Below are 17,509 nucleotides of genomic sequence, written 5' to 3' on the forward strand. Positions count from 1 at the left end.
ATGGTCACCCTTTTGCTGTGTTCCCACATGGTTTCCTTCTGTGTGTGCACATTTCTGGTGTCCTTTTGTGTGTCCAAATTTCCTTTTCCTATGAAGACACCAGTCTGATTCACCCTAGGAGTCTCTGACTAACTTCATCATCTTTTTAAAAACCCTCTTTCCGGGGCGCCTGGGTGGCTTAGTCGGTTAAGTGTCGGACTTTCGCTTAGGTCATGACCTCGCGGTTAGTGGGTTCGAGCCCCGCGTCGGGCTCTGTGCTGACTGCCAGCTCAGAGCCTGGAGCCTGTTTCAGAGTCTGTGACTCTCTCTCTCTATGACCCTCCCTGCTCACGCTGTCTCTCTCTTTATCTCCCAGAAATAAATAAAACATTTAAAGAAAAAAAAAAACCCTCTTTCCAAATACAGTCATGTTTTGAGGTACTGGAGGTTAGTACTTCAACACAAGAATTTTGAGGGAGAAGGGGACATACTTCATCCCCCAAGTGGTATGCCAGGAAATTCCATTCCTCAAAACTCCTATTTCAGAGCTGCTTCATGACAGGCGGCAGTTGTATAACTGTTTACATCTTTTTCAGGGTAAAATTATGACAATGCTCTAAGATAAAAAACTGGAATCTCTGATTCCTCTTTGAGTTTCTAGAAGAGATAGATCAGAATTTCTGAAGAAGAAGAAGAAGAAGAAGAAGAGGAAGAAGAAGAAGAGGAAGAAGAGGAAGAGGAGGAAGAGGAAGAAGAGGAAGAAGAAGAAGAGGAAGAAGAGGAAGAGGAAGAAGAAGAAGAAGAAGAGGAAGAAGAAGAAGAAGAAGAAGAGGAAGAAGAAGAAGAAGAAGAGGAAGAAGAAGAAGAAGAAGAGGAAGAAGAAGAAGAAGAAGAAGAAGAAGAAGAAGAGGAAGAAGAAGAAGAGAGTTCTGGAAATACTCCATTGGACTTCTTCTTTTTGAGAGCATTTGACTTCATTCTTACCCATATGACACTCCAGTTTTTACAAAACACCCTCAAGTCACCCCTGGCTTGGTCTCTTCTTTGACAGCATCTCACTTCACAATGAATGCAGACAGCTATCTGTAGCGCACAGTGCCAGTGGGGGAATATACTCACATCCCATGATGCCTTTCCAGATCTGTATCCGGAGATACCATCACCAAGTCCTGCTGCCTACTGGCTGTGCAGCTCACCCATTATTCCAGGTCATGGGCCCCAGAATTGTTCAGAGTATTTGTCTCAAAGATGGAGGTCCATGGTTTGCATTTCATCCCAGCTGGTCCTATGGCTCCGAGAAAGTAATGGGCCCTGAGTGAGCACAAGCTTTCCCTTGACTAGAGCCACACACAGTAGCACTGTACATAGGCAGCCACCATCAGGTGTGTTTAAGGGAGGTTTGGTGAAGCAGCTCTGTGAATAATCTAGTATTTAATGAAGAATATTCTCCTCAACATTTCCCAACAGCATTCTCTGTTATGGGCCCCAATGGAGAAGTTTGTCTCTTCCCAGTGCATTCTCCTCTGCTTACTGTACTCGGTTAGAAACTGAATCTTCTAACAAAACATATTTCTCTGGGGCACCTGGGGCCCTCAGTCAGTTAAGCAGCTGACTTCAGCTCAGGTCATGATCTCATGGTCTGTGGGTTCAAGCCCCATGTTGGGCTCTCTGCTGGCACCTCAGAGCCTGGAGCCTGCTTCTGATTCTGTGTCTCCCTCTCTCTTTGCCCTTCCCTTGCTCTCTCTCTCTTTCTCTCTCTCTCAAAAGTAATAAACATTAAAAACATTTTTTAAAAACCCATATTTCTCATTTTCAAATAGCTAAAAAGCTTTTGACCAAATTTGTGACCAACCTTGTGAATGTACGGGACTTCATAATGCCTGATGTATGGGGGCGCCTGGGTGGCTTAGTCGGTTAAGCGTCCGACTTTCGCTCAGGTCATGATCTCGCGGTTCGTGGGTTCGAGCCCCACGTCGGGCTCTGTGCTGACTGCCAGCTCAGAGCCTGGAGCCTGTTTCAGTCTGTGACTCCCTCTCTCTCTGACCCTCCCCTGCTCACGCTGTCTCTCTCTCTCTCTCCTAGAAACAAATTTTAAAAAAATTAAAAAACATAATGCCTCATGTATGTACTTTAAAAATGCTTAACACTATCTTATATTCCTTGCTGTCATATTGGTTTTCTTAGTTTATTTTATCTTGTATATCGTGTCTCTCTTTGCAAAGTGCTTTACGTCATAACTTCTGGGTAGGACCTTTTGATATTTTTGCAATTACAATGGATGTATATATGGTCATGTGTGTATGTGCAGGGAAAGAGTTAAATGCTCCCTTTTTTTTTCCCCAGTGAGATGGAGTTTTTATAATAACTTGTGTCCAGTGTTTCCCTTCACGGGGAGCAAATCTAACAGGGCCCACTGAAAAGACTGTGCAGCTTTTCTATGATTCTGAGGAAATAGTTTAAACGTTCTAGCTCCAATGCCTCAACCATCTCTAGGAACAGCAGTACATACTCTCTTGCCTTTTCTCTTTAAAGGAGAACTACCCTTTCAGGGAAGCCCTGGGCATTGTGTGGGAAGGATGCGACAATGTGCTGAAATCTTCAGTAGTTGGAAAGCCAGCGATCTCATCTTAGACCCTTAACTTGAAACACACAGACAAAATGTGAGCACCTGCGGAAAGCTGAGGACCCACTGGAGGTATGTGGGCCTCCCCTAGAGGGCCGTGGGCAGGGGGTGGCTACAGGAATGTTTCAAGGAAAGTTCGCTGGTAAACCGGAGCCACGAGGAAAGCCCATCTCGGGAAGCAGGGCCCCGCGCCCAGGGGTCAGGGCGGCAGGACCACGGACAGCGCCCGCGCCCGCGGGAGGCGGGCAGAGGCGCCGCGTCAGCTGACGCCGACGCAGCCTGGGTCCCCACTGTGATAAGGTAGATCCGTGTTCCGCGCCCCGAAGCCGCAGCCCCAGACGGGGAGGGGCTTGGGGACGGGGCGAGGCCGGAGGAGGGAGGGGAGAGCAGAAGGCAGGTCCCGGCTTGGCTTCCTGGCCCGGAGCTGAGGCTGCAGCCGCTGCCTGGAGAGAGCCCTGCCCTGACGCACCGGCACCCTCTCCGGCACCCGCACGCGCGGGGGCGCCCGGCCCCCCGCCCCCCGCCCCCTGAGATGCCCAGCTCGGCACCGCCAGACTGCTGTCTCTGCCGGGGTGAAAGCCTGGGCATGTGACAGCTTAGGCGGCCGTGGCTGCGAGACGCAGCCCAGCGCCCCCTCTCCGCCACACCGTCTCCCACGTAGGCTCGCCGGCAGGGGGTTGGGGCCACTTTCGTGGACAATCCAGAGACCGACCCTGCCACCAGCCACGGCTGCAAACACCCGGGGTGGCTCCGGGCGCCGTGGCCACCGTCCTTCCTGAAGCCCCCTTCTGCGCACGCCCTGGGCGGGCCTCCTGACCCAGAGATGGATTCGCCCCTGAACCTGACCCACTCTTCCCTCTCCACCCCCGCCCCTTGGGAGACCAACCACAGCAGCCTGGGCGCCTCCGAAGACTCGCGCCCCAGCGCCCTCCTCTCCGTCTTCGGCGTGCTGGTTCTGACCTTGCTGGGCTTCCTGGTGGCGGCAACGTTCTCCTGGAACCTGCTGGTGCTGGCCACCATTCTCCGTGTGCGCACCTTCCATCGCGTTCCGCACAACTTGGTGGCGTCCATGGCCATCTCGGACGTGCTGGTGGCCGCTCTGGTCATGCCCCTGAGCCTGGTGCACGAGCTGTCCGGGCGGCGCTGGCAGCTGGGCAGGCGGCTGTGCCAGCTGTGGATCGCCTGCGACGTGCTCTGCTGCACGGCCAGCATCTGGAACGTGACGGCCATCGCGCTGGACCGCTACTGGTCCATCACCCGCCACCTGGGCTACACCCTGCGCACCCGCAGGCGCGTCTCCAACGTCATGATCGTGCTCACCTGGGCGCTGTCGGCCGTGATCTCCCTGGCGCCGCTGCTCTTCGGCTGGGGGGAGACCTACTCCGAGGACAGCGAGGAGTGCCAGGTGAGCCCCGGGCCCTNCGTCGTGCTCTTCGTGTACTGGAAGATCTACAAGGCGGCCAGGTTCCGCGTGGGCCCCAGGGAAACCAGCAGCGCCTCGCCCATAGCGGAGGCTGCCGAGGTGGGTGTCTTCGACGCTTGCAAATACTTCACTGGCACTCGGACCGGCGTTATCGCCAGCGCGCCGAGTTGAAAGTTTGTAGGAAGTGAGCTTTTGAGTTTTCTTTCGGGGGGAGGGGTGGGGGGAAAGGGGAAAGGGTAGACTGGGGGAGCTGAAGAAAGCCCCAGAGGCTGATTTTGCTCCAACGTGCTCAGTATCACAGAGCTAAAATGGCCTTTAGCATCTCTGATGGATTTTTTTTTTCCCATATGTGAAATGAGGGGTTTGGACTACATCCTTCCACAGGGTCCCATTTGGCTCTAAAATTCTGTGACTCTATCACACCCTTCAGGAGGTCTCAAGAAGTAGGTGTCTGGGGCTATTTTACTAGACAACCTTGCAGCTTCCTGGCCTTGGAGTGAGCTGTTTGATGAGGAAGGAAGGGACAGATGGTAAGGTGCCTTAGCAGAAAGATTGTCAAACATCGGGCAAAGCAAATTCATGTTTCAACCCAGTCTGCTTTTTTCTTTGCAGATTAAAGCAACTAGCTTTGCAAAATATAGTGTCTCCTGGATTAGTATCCGGGATTCTGCAGCATCCTCTTCGCCTGGTGGGAGATTAAAGATCTTCGCCTGTCTCAGAGCCTGCGTCTGTTATGCGCCATCACTGCCCGTGGTGCTGCTTTCTGGGTCTAGCCCCAGCCCTGGCAGGCTCCTGTGTGCAGCTGAGGGCCACCTGTTTGCCTTCCCAGACAAGCTATGGGGGNCAATCACTACAGCAACAGTGAGGGTTTTCTTCTGGTTCCCTCTCCACCACGCTTTCCTGTTTCTTATTAACTCTTAGTAATCTGACCCGGATTTCGATTCAGGAAATATATGACAACTGAACCCATTGGATGTGGGGATTGCCCCTCCCCACCCCCGACCAACTCCTTGCCAAGGTGATCTCTTGAGCCTAATTCACCTATTTAAGTGAGGTTGGAAATCTACACAGCCCCGTTTTCTGTCATGGGCTCTAGACAACAACATAAATTCAATTAAGCACGTCAAGCTATAGAGATGGTGGTGGGAGTGAAACAATGAACAAGACATCATCTGTGCCCATGAAAGTTCCCTCCAGTGAGGGAGATAGACACCTGCTGTGGGCGCTGTAATATGATCGTGTTTTCCTGATCAGTAGCTAATTCCAACAATAACCAGTCAATCAAGCTTAGAGGGACCAGAGGTGTAGGTAATGGAGGAGAGAGTGCAGCATTCTGGAAGAAAGAAGGAAAAGAGGGTCAGAGGCTGCCTGTCCTTTTATCTAGAACCAAGGTATCAACCAGGGGTGATTTGCCCCTCTAGGGACCATTTGGAATGTCCGGAGACATTTCTGATTATCAAAGTTTGGGGGAGAGTTCTAACAGCATCTAGTATGTAGAGGCAAGGGATGGGTGGGGCTAAACATTGTACAGTGGACAGGACAGCCCCCACAAAAAATAATTCAGGCCAAAATGACAGTAGTCCCAAATTTGGGAAACCCTGACCTATTAGATTTCTAAACTGAACGAGGAGTGCTGTTGGCTAAGAGTGCTCACAGCACCAAACTGTCTCGAACTTCCATGTGTGTAAGAATCTCCCCCACCCCCCGCCAAGCCCAGGTCAGGAACAAGAGGACTGATCACCTTCCAGGGTCCTCCTTACACGGATGCTCTTCTGCAGGATGCTTATCCAGGTAAACGGTTTACAATCAGTACCAAATACAGCTTTAAAAGGAGAGCAGTCACAGTATTTCTTGTGAAGCTTACTGCAAAGCGATGCAGGCTTTCGCTGCTCTGCTCTGGAGACAGCAAAAACAAAGCATTGTGACATCTTTGTGCTTTCCTTTATACACTTGTCTGCACTATTTCATTCTCTTTCTCTGCCAGATAACTTTAAAAAAATGATTTGTCTTGGCTTCGCAAGACCTCCAAATGATCCAGGGTTCCACATACAATATGAGACTATCTCTGTCCTCATGTTACTGTGAAGGGTTAACTACAAACCAGGTCTCCTGGTTTCTCCATGGTAGCAGGTGCCAAAATTTCTAAATACAGTTCTACCACCAACAGGCTGTGTTACCCAGGGAAACATAATACTTCTTCCTTCTTTATCTGCTGAGTTTTCTCTAAAGACATTACTGAGAACCTAACCTACGTCAGACATTGAGATGGGACTTGGCAACACGAGAGATGGGCTTTGCCCTTGAAAAAGGATGAAAAAAAAAAAAACACTACCAAAGATCTGGCATAAAAAGGTAGTGCTGAATTTATTATTTACTAGAGTATGGCAGAACCATGCTGGCCAGGCACCAATCTCTCTGAACAGAGAGGAATGCTGATCTTAAATAGCATTTTTAGGAAGCGTGGAGTTCAGACAATGGGAGACTTTGAGGGGTGTAGGTGGGTTGACATCATCTGTATGAGTCGTAAATTTGTTGATTGGTTGACATCCCAATAGGGGATTACTGGAGAGAACCCAACCCAGGTTGACCTGGGACTGAGACTACTGGGTTGGCTTGCAAAACAAGCCCATTGAGTTAACTTGCCCTTGATCAATAGACCAAGTTTAAGACTGGCTCTAGCCTATAGAACACACAGTCTTGTCCTAAGTTTGTGGGAACATTTAGTTCTCTGGCTCCCACTCTTGGTCCAAAGCTTTGAGAGAGACCATCAAGGATTAACCAGATATTGACCACTGTTGTTGATTCTCCTGGAAGATGAAGTTTCATCTGTGGAGATCTGGTGCCCAGTTTGTATATCAATCAACAATTTTCAATCATTTCTCAGGACAGGGCAGTGCAGAAGCATTTAAGCTTTGGATACCGAACATTGACCGACTCTGAGGCAGACAAGTAGAAGCGTTATGAGAAGGGACTGGAAGATCTCCCAAGTCACGACCCAAGATTTTCTAGTCCTGATCAAAGCTAGTCCCAAAGATTCCCTGTGTCTGCCTAAGACCACTAGTTTGCCTTTTCTTTTAGTTTAAAGATAGTTTTTATCTCACCTATAGTGTTAATCCAGGTACAATATGAAGTCTTACTTAGCGTTAGTGAGTAGACTCTCCTCCCTGGCTGTCCAAAAGCAAATCTGGAGTGATTTTATTAGTTAGTTCTTTTTGGGTTAAAATATTTAAACTGTTTTTTTGTGCCCCCAGAGCTTAGACTGTACAATTTACTGTGTCAACCAATGTACACATTACTGTGCCAACCATTTTTTTTTNCACTGATGTACTACCAGCTCAGTGACAAAGGAACATGCACATAGCCCCTGTGAGGGAGCATTTAGCTGAAACCCCCTATTGACACGGGAAAAGTCACCCTGAAGACAAACTTAGAAATAAACCACCTGGGTTACCTTTAAGAATGTGCTTCCCTCCACATTAGAACCATTACACAGCAGACGATTATTGAGGATCCAATGAAGGTATGGTTTTTTTGTTGTTGTTGTTGTTTTATTTTTTTAATGTTTTATTTAAATTTGAAAGCAAGAGAGACAGCATTAACAGGGACGGGCAGAGAGAGAGAGAGGGAGATACAGAATCTGAAGCAGGTTGNTGCCCCCAACCAATCTTGTTTCTTGATTGACATGAAGAAGCATGAGTTCAGCATGGGATAAAGAGCCCAGAGGTGTACAAGAGATGAGATCAACCTCAGTGAAGCTGTAGGTATATTGTCAGACAGTCTTCTTCATGTGCTCATCTGCTTGGTCAAGCTTCTTGATTAGCAGCCAACGCCTACCCTTCTACTACTGGACATTCTCTGCAGCTAATGTTGAGCTCATCCTCCCTGAGTCCTAACACTGCAGTTTAGGATTATTTCAGGTAGCATTAAGTCACCGGCTGAGTAATTCACATTTGTTGTTCATTTCTCAAGAATGCCTGAAGAAGGTGTTTCTATAGCTAGTTAAAGAAGTGAATTGTCTGGAAAGTGTACCAGTTATTAGTTTATAGACCTTCTCTTCTATTATTTTAGCAATTTTATATGCGCTAGAAATGGCCACAATTGAGTTGTTGAACATTTGGCCTCTGATAAGAAATTGTATCTTATGAGAAAGACTGAACTTATTATACATCAAATTGACTATTGTGCATTATTTATATTTTCAGTATAACACCCATCAACAAAGAATAGTAATTATAATTTCCAATTAGAGTGAAAAAATTCTGCTTGGGGCAAGGATACTTCTTCAGTTACAGAAACACAATCATGAGACTTACTTTCATTGGCTAAGGATTATACGGTTGATGGATTATTAGTGTTAAACCAATGGGTGGTAATAGGAGAAAAAGAAAGTGACAATGAATCATAATCAACTAGTAGAAAAACGTGGGTGGTTTTGGTTAGCATTAGGGATTGACTATGTATAGTAACAAGATTAAAGGCTTAATATAAGGTCTGAAGATGTGGTGACTAATTTAGTGATGTAATTTCTCTGAAGCGAAGGGCAAAAAGCCTTTATTACTGAACTAAGGGGTGGGTTTCAACATACAACAGTTCTTCGGTAGGCAACATGTTGTTGATTCATCCACCTAGAACATGGCACAGTGTTATCACCTTTATACAAAAAGGCAGATTAATGATAAGCTAGGAAGAATCAATCTGGACTTGATGCATTCTGTTCCAATTAATCTTTCTCTCTGTGGTGTCTTTTGTCCACAAGGATTCTAGATCCATTGCCATTTTGTTTAACAATGTCTGGAATTACACAGTGTGTACGTATTTTCGTGTGTAGATCAGCTATAATCTGATAACATACAAGCCCTGAGGCATGTTTCATCTGGAAGCAGATCTTACGTATTAAATTTGTAGGTGTGTTATAGAGACCAAAGAGCCATTCTTCTGATAATGATCCTAAAACACCAGTTTTGAGTTGGTACACAAAATTATTAAAGATTTTCATTGCTTGAATTTCTCTAATGAAGATTACTCTCCCTCAAGCCTTTAGAAATTTACTATATAGCCACAAATGTGTCTTTCATTATCTTCTTTCACCATCTGGTATAACTGATCATCTTTTAAAGAAAATGTTCTCTTTTCTTTCTTTTCTCTTAACTTATTTCAAGTCAATTTGCTGCTTCCTTTTTCAGACAACTGTAAAATTTTAGGCTGAAGGATCTGTTGTTCTATAATTCTGAGGATAATGGTAGTTATGGTGATACCCGTATAAACAAGAAAACTGTATTGTTGTACATCTGTAATTACAGACAACTCCCCTTGGAAGTTAGAAGGGTAGGCATTTGTTGAGTGGTAAGGTCTTCCATGGAGGGACTTCAGTGGACAGATTTTACATAATAGTCATTTTGATTTTTAGCCAGTATGGAACACTGATTCTTTCAGAGATTTTTCTGTTGGCAATACTCACAAGGGTCCTTGTCTGGACTCCCAAACCTTTGAAAACAGAGGTCCTTCGGGATGTTTCATCTAGAGAACCATCTCTTGTACTGCTTTCTAGCTAATTTATTTTCTAAGGATATCTGGAAATGTCTAGTCCCTTAATGGATATTTTCTAAATTGGTAATTTCACATTTCAATGTATTTTTTATTATTCAATTCCCTAATTCAAGTTTGAGCCCATTTATAGAAAGATAGGGCAAGACCCTAACTTCAGCTGCTGGGTTTATGCCAGAATACTGCTTGAACATTTCTGTAAGTCTATTTTCTATCTTTATTTAGTTTACAATGTGGAACATCTACTCAATCTTTCCTTAAAAGAAGGGCTTTTGATTTTTACATTTTATATTTGTATTTTTATATATTTTTATATTTAAATTTTTCACAGCTGGATTATATAGCTCCTCTCTTTTCTATCCTTCTACTTTTAAGGGTCTGTTTTTCCCCATCTGAGGGGACTTCAATTAACTTCACTTGCTGGTACAGACTTGTAGTCTAAGACAATAAGAATTTTGTTCAAGACTCTCAAAAAGTTCCAAATTCCATAAAATTTTTATTTTTACTTTCTCTCTGAAGTTTAGGAAAATTCTAAATTATAATTCTTAACTTGAGGCCAGGGCTTTAACGGAAATTCTATATACTTGACTTCCTATCTGGCAATTTTACTGTGTGGCTTTGATATTTCCGAGAAAACCCTGGAGAAAGGACAGTTCGTTTAGGACGTCAGGCGCAACTAGGTAGAAATATACAAGACCTAGATGTGCAAAGCAGATGAGCGTGGGGATGTTACAAAAGCTTTAAGACTATTTAGAGTTAAGATTTTGTTTAAGGCCTTAGCATACCAATTAAATAAAGGAGCTGTTTACTGTTTGTTTTTTTCCCCCCTAATTTTCTAAGGCTCTTATTTGGATTAATTTATCGATTTTGACTTCTCAGAAGTTCCTTATCAAGCAAAATTTTTCAAAAAGGCATTTGTTGAGAAAAGCACAAGATTTTGGATTATAGAGCAGATTAAAATAGGAAGTCAAAGTTCCTAAAGGAGAAGGTTGAGCCCTTGACCTAGATAGACCATGCTACCCAAGAAATCACCAACCCAACAATCATTGAGCAGGATTACCAACTAAACAAAGTGACATTCTTTCACAAATTGAGAGGACAGAGAATGTCCTTAAATTTTGTAAAGGACCAAACACAAAGTTTGATCAATTGCTTTTCCACAAATTGGTGTTAAGTCTATCAGTCCTCAAAATATTAGCCTTCAGGTCTAGCCTGGAACGGATTAGAAGCTTATCAGGCCGATGCCATACAGAACAGTCTTTTTTATATTTTTATATTCAACTGAGAGAAAGGCTCTCCAGGAAAAACAAACAAAACCACCGTATGAAACCAGACTTTGCACATATAGACAAATAATAGCAAAAGCAGAGCAAGTAGTAGTAGAATAAGTACATTAATGGCATAAACATATTTGCCAAATGGCACACCTCTAGGACAAGAGATATAATTGGTTTACACAAAGATCTAAGTCAATTACCAAATAGTATACATCCCAATCAAAGACCTAAGCCTAAAGACCTTAACCAAAGACACTTTTGGTTACAAGTCCTAGATAACAAAATTCAGAGAGCAAGAAGAGCCCATTGGGGCTGGTTGGAGCTGTTGAGACGATCACAACTGGCTACAGATTCTGAGTGCAACTGGACTCTGAGGTCCAGTGAACACATCTGTCACCTGTGGTCCAAGCATCCTGTGGAGGGTCTTCAAAATGATCTCAGTGGACTCTGTAGAACTGTCCAAGGATCATACAACCACCACATAGTGTCTGAAATGGAAATAAAAGCCAAACATACTGCTTCCTACAGTGAGAGAAAACCATACTTGCCAAACACCATTATCTGGAGCAGAGCAGAATGCCGACTGGGGACAGCGTGGAGTTCAGGGACTGGACAGCAGTGAACTGACATCCCCACAAGGTGAGGTTACTCAGTGAGATTGCTGTCAATTGATTGGTGCTCAGAGGAGCATTTAACAGGGTAAGTCCTATCCTAATTGGCTGATGTTCAGAAGTGAGGGCAGCCATGGTTTGCAAGTATGTATTCACAGAGCTGGATTGTCCCTGGTCAATGTTTAAACAACAAGATTCCTTGTTGCCATAGCAACAGAACAATCAGTCTTCCTAAGTTTGTTGGGAAGTCTGAGGGATGTTTTCACCCTCCCCTGTGTAGAGGCCCCCCTTAATGTGTAAGATCATTTCTAGCTTGAGCATCTCGGTTCATCTGTCCCTCTTCCATGCTGATAGTGGGCTGATCTAACCTCCAAATCACCCAAAACCACTTCTAAGGTAACAATCTTCATCCCTGAGTTTCAGTACCTGGTGTTGATGGTAATCTCTTCATTATGTGTGATATTAACAGGAAAGTAAATCCGAATGGTTAGAGGAAACTAAAGAAATGTACTGGGTTTATGATTAGCCAGTAAATCATTATTTAGTACATAACCATTTCCGAAAAATGAGAATTCTGACACATAAGTACATGTTCCCCAAAGAACATGTTTATTTGGACAGATGAGGCTAATTGTTCACTGAGAAAAATGTTATATGTGTATCCTAAATTGTGAGATGTGTGCTCTAAATGAAATAGCACTGCAAAGATGATTAAGAAAAGTCTAATTTGGCTTAAATGTCCACTTTTTTTTTTACCCTACTACTTCTTTTTCTGTGAAAGTCCTAATGAGCATGCTGAGTAATTGATAGAATAATTAATAGAGTTCTATTCCTCAGACTCAATTAGGTGCCTTATTGTAATCATTGATTAGCAGGGAGCAAAGAGCTAAGGAGTTCCTGAGTCAGAAAGCCACAGGGCGAGCAACACAAAAACCATGAGGTAGTAAAAACCCTAAAACTTCCCCAACATCAAAGATCCTCCTCCCAGCGGAGCCTCTGCTGACCTAGAAGAGCCATTTTAAATCCATGACCTTCTTCCTTCTGTCAGGTGAGTTGGTGCTGAATGTTGCATGAAGAGAGGCCCAGCAAAATGACCAACATTCACATCGAGGTCCTAGAAAATGTGCTACTCTGAGACATGTGGGATTCTAGGACTAACTTCTAAATAATTCCTAACTCACAGAAAGCCATAAAAAGATAGTATTCAGAAAAAATATTTAATTTGAATTTAAAGTAGAACCCTAAGCGGTTCCCATGGAACATAAAAAGGAAGGTTAAAACAGGACCCTTGAGTCTGTTTGGAAGGCCCTGTGGACGTGGGCTTGTCACTGATGTACTACCAGCTCAGTGACAAAGGAACATGCACGTAGCCCCTGTGAGGGAGCATTTAGCTGAAACCCCCTATTGACACGGGAAAAGTCACCCTGAAGACAAACTTAGAAATAAACCACCTGGGTTACCTTTAAGAATGTGCTTCCCTCCACATTAGAACCATTACACAGCAGACGATTATTGAGGATCCAATGAAGGTATGGTTTTTTTTTTGTTGTTGTTGTTTTATTTTTTTAATGTTTTATTTAAATTTGAAAGCAAGAGAGACAGCATTAACAGGGACGGGCAGAGAGAGAGAGAGGGAGATACAGAATCTGAAGCAGGTTGTAGGCTCTGAGCTGTCAGCACAGAGCCTGATGTGGGGCTCGAACTCACAGACCACAAGATCATGACCTGAGCCAAAGTCAGATGCTTAACCGACTGAGCCATTCAGGCGCCCCTGAATGTATGTTTTATGTGGGAACAGCTCATCCTCGGCAAGAGCCTGGGTGAACTGGAAGAACACAAGGTTTTGTAGTATGACTGCCACATGCCCCTAAAGCAGGCCCACACGTAGGACACTTTACCTTCCTGTACAGGGACCGTGACTCAAGTGATGGGCTTCCATAGAACTCTTATAACACTCAGCTCCCTTTCCCAAGACGAGTTTCTATAGAAATAGTCAAATCCTACACTTTTTTTTTAAATGTTTTATTTATTTCTAGGAGAGAGAGAGACAGCGTGAGCAGGGGAGGGTCAGAGAGAGAGGGAGTCACAGACTGAAACAGGCTCCAGGCTCTGAGCTGGCAGTCAGCACAGAGCCCGACGTGGGGCTCGAACCCACGAACCGCGAGATCATGACCTGAGCGAAAGTCGGACACTGTGATCCCATCTCTCAGACGAATGATGAGCTACTGTGCTCTGTCCGGATGTGGCAGCCCCTAGGGGTGTAGGACTGGATCTGAGCGTACGGACGGGCAAAGTCTCCAAAGAGGCAGATGTTCTCCATGTCCACCATTCAGAAAGATGGCTCCCCAGAACGGAAACCTTGTAACTTTTTCCATAATGGAATAGGAAACTCCTACAGACATAATGTGCAACATGGCGGCGGGGGGTGGGGGGTATATCTCATCCTTACAGAAGGTTGACCTTCCATTGGTAGTTTCACTGTGGGGCTCACTGTGTCTTGCAACTGGAATTTGAGTATACAAAGGACTAAGTGTGGGCTCTGGAGTCAGTCTGACAAAGCTAATGGTCACAGGGAAGGCAGACAGGGCGTGAGATGGGAAGGTTGGTCGGTTCCGCAAAGGGTCCCATGTCTCAAAAGCCAGAATATCTGGTAGTATGTTGCTGTACTTATTTCTACTGTCAAAGCAGAGCCTTTGACAAAGTCTAGTTTAAGTGTTCCTCTTTTATATCAGTTGTGCTATAGAGAAGTAAGGGGTGGTCACAGGGCTGTCACAACCCTGAGTGGCCAGTGTTACCACTGAAAAAGTACGGAGAGGGAGGAGAATTTTTAGGGGTTTTAAAGTCAGGACCAGAATGCTCCTTCAATTGCCACCCTTGGAAAAGGGGTAAAAATAGCTTCCTTGATGTCATTTTGGGTTTGAGTTTTATTAAGAAATTGGTAGGTTTCTCCATTTGTGCTGAAAAATAAAGCTAAATATTGCGTTGCATTTCCGTAAATGAATTCCCTGCAATGCACTACCAGATATGCACTAATAATATATGAAAGGTTACCGTGGCCTTATCTTGGGGTGAGATTGGGGTATAGAAAGAGGTTTTCACTTCTCACTTTACGTCTGTCTTTAAGGGTTGCAGTGTTGTGAACTATTCCAATGTTTATGATTTTCTTTTTGATTGTACAATACTTGGTGTTTCACTGCTCTTCAAGCAAATAACAAGAAGGCTATCGTGCAAATTTGAGAATTCATATGGCAAGTGATATTACCTTAACTGTAGTGTTTCTATTTATACCTTAGTTATTCTGTATGACAGATAAGTCGATTCCTTTTGACTCCAATTTGTAGATGTAGCCATAAACTAGTCAAGAGGGCTAGGTTGACAAGAATGACCCTCTGACCTAGTCCTTTGCCTAAAAGTTTGTGTGCGATTGAGAGAGAGCTATGGGATCTTCCTTTTCAAATGCACTGGGGTCACAGAATGCTGGGGTTGAGGAGAGTGATATCTAACATCCCTGTAGTCTCACCCACCAGGGAATGAAAGTCTGCTTTCCATGAAGCCCTGAGGGAGGTAAGTGTCCTGGTGAGCGAACCGTCCCAAACGGTCATGGGAAACTGACACCAGAAGAAGAGTTCTAGAAAATTCCTTGAGGGTGGATTGACACGAACACAGAAAGTTATGAAGATTTTAGAACACGAGGCTTTAATTGTACCAGGGTTGGATAAGGATTCAGCACGCTTTTGATTACTCGTGTACCTTGGTCACTAAATTACATGTAGTGCCTGCGTGACTGGTTTATTTCAGCTGTTCCTCGTTGAAGAGGCAGCACTAGGGAATTCACCTTCATCATATTTATTATGAATGCTCCCATTTTCCTGCCACTTCTCAGATGTAAGCAAACACCAGCTCTGTCGCCATGGTTTCACAGCTGAGGGTGGGCTCCCCAGGCAGCCAGTGCCCCACACCCGGCAATCAAGGGCTTCCTCTTCAAGTAGATGCGCAGGGCCCAGTGTCTGGCGTCAGCCTACGCACGCCTGGCAGGCATAAGAAGGTGGCTCTTCATGAAGGTTCTCCTTATCTTTTCCAGGCAAAGGCCTCTACTCCGCAGCCTCAGATGGTGTTCACGGTCCGCCACACCACCGTCACCTTCCAGACAGAAGGGGACACGTGGAGGGAACAGAAAGAGCAGAAAGCTGCCCTGATGGTGGGCATTCTCATCGGGGTGTTTGCGCTCTGCTGGATCCCCTTCTTCACCACGGAGCTCATCAGCCCCCTGTGCTCCTGCGACATCCCCGCCATCTGGAAGAGCATCTTCCTTTGGCTTGGCTACTCCAACTCCTTCTTTAACCCCCTGATCTATACAGCTTTCAACAAGAACTACAACAGCGCCTTCAAGAACTTCTTTTCTAAGCAACACTGAGCATGAGGCCCGGGGATGGGAAGGAGCGATCCTGTAACCCAATTCTACCTACTTCCCCATAAATACCCAGCGCCACATGGAAGAGGCAAGTCCTGGGAGTTCTCTGGGGTCGTCTTCGGCACTAGCCCTCACTTCCACGCTCCTAGGCAGGAATGTGGGTCGTCACAGGCAGTTTTGGTGACCTTATTGACCTAACTTACCTGTTATTGCTCACTCTGCACCTCCCAGCCACGGACTTTGCCCATGAAGTGCCCTTTCCTCCCCCAAATCCACTCCAGTGCGGACATCGTCCTTGCCCCGGAGAAGTCAAACAAAGCAGATGAGAGGGAGGAAATGAAGCAACATGGACAGGTTGAGAATGGATAGGAAATGATGAATTAAAAGTCATTTTGGGCACATCTGAAGGGTAGGAAATCATAATTCCAAGTTTTGTGGAATATTTTGTCCTTATTTTGAACATTCCATTCTGTGCTCCTAGTAAGGATACCCTAGTACTTATCATGTACATCCCAGTGTCTGGTCATAAAATATTATCTCTGAACATATTAAAGTATATAGCCACAGCTGCAAGACGAGTGAATATTGGCTTTAAGGCTTTGTTTGTGGTAACAATGTGTGTGTGCGCACACACACACACATACACACACACAGCTCTGGAGGAGGTGAATGTTCCATTTGGCCGGTTTATTCTAAAATTCAACCCATCCATTTGGAACAGGAGCTAGAAGCCAAACCAAATATCTCCCAGCATTCTGAGGCAACTGTACACAAACGATAGAAAAATCGACTGGTTTTGCAAAATCTGTCAAATGTGCTTCTTTTCTATGGGTTTTACTTGTATAGAGTTTATTCAGATGTTGCAGAACAAGGACCTTTATCCTGGGATCATGGGGTTAGAGGAAACTGGTCATCACGAAGTTGGTGGCTTCTTATAGCTTCATAACCACGGACTGTGAAGGCGCATTCACCAAACACATACACTTTAAAGGGATAGTTGGTTAATTTGCTATTTTTTATTGGTGTGGGAATGCCCATTATGAGGGCAACACTAGTAACTAATGAGAAAGACAGAAATATGGTAAAATGTGGCCTCGGTCCTCTGCAGATTGACACCTCTGTATAAGTGAGTCGAGACAATTAAGTGATGATGCAGTGTTTCTAGGATCATATAGAGCCTAGGCCATTATACAAAACTTCAAAAAGATCTCGGGCAATAAAACTGCCCACGGTCCACACTGTCCCTGATTCTTCGAATGCATGAATTCAAAAACTGTATCTCATCATAATCTCTGATTATTATAATATATATACTCTTTTGTATATAATAAATTATCTTAAAAATAGGAAATTTGTGTGAATTTGCGGTCTTGATTGGAAGTTTAGTCTTGCATTTACTGCCAAGATTCTTTAATCAGAGAATGTGAGCAGACGAGGAAATGTTCCACAGCCTCTGGGGGCCATGACTGACTGATGATGCTAAGTGCAGACCTCTTATCTATGCAGAGAAGCAAGGTCGTGGAAGAACTTGCTTGGAAATATTCTTAGATTTTTCTGCCTTCTGTTTATATCACTTGAAGTGCCAAGCCTACAAATATTTTGATTTCTCTTAAAGCTTTTTTTTTTTTTTTTTTTTTTGAG

At 44.7% G+C, this 17,509-nt stretch overlaps 1 protein-coding gene across 1 annotated transcript; it reads left to right on the forward strand.

Moving 5' to 3' along the window:
- The first annotated feature begins 3,425 nt into the window (after positions 1 to 3,425).
- HTR5A (5-hydroxytryptamine receptor 5A) lies at positions 3,426 to 17,219 on the forward strand. The gene is made up of 2 exons (XM_077761778.1): positions 3,426 to 4,124; positions 15,539 to 17,219. Exons 1-2 carry the CDS (start codon positions 3,426 to 3,428, stop codon positions 15,869 to 15,871), a joined length of 1,032 nt encoding a protein of 343 aa, XP_077617904.1. The 3' UTR covers positions 15,872 to 17,219.
- Positions 17,220 to 17,509: the final 290 nt, after the last annotated feature.

The sequence above is a fragment of the Crocuta crocuta genome, unplaced genomic scaffold (genome assembly GCF_008692635.1).
Source record: "Crocuta crocuta isolate KB4526 unplaced genomic scaffold, BGI_CrCroc_1.0 scaffold408, whole genome shotgun sequence".
NCBI classification, from domain to species: Eukaryota; Metazoa; Chordata; class Mammalia; order Carnivora; family Hyaenidae; genus Crocuta; species Crocuta crocuta.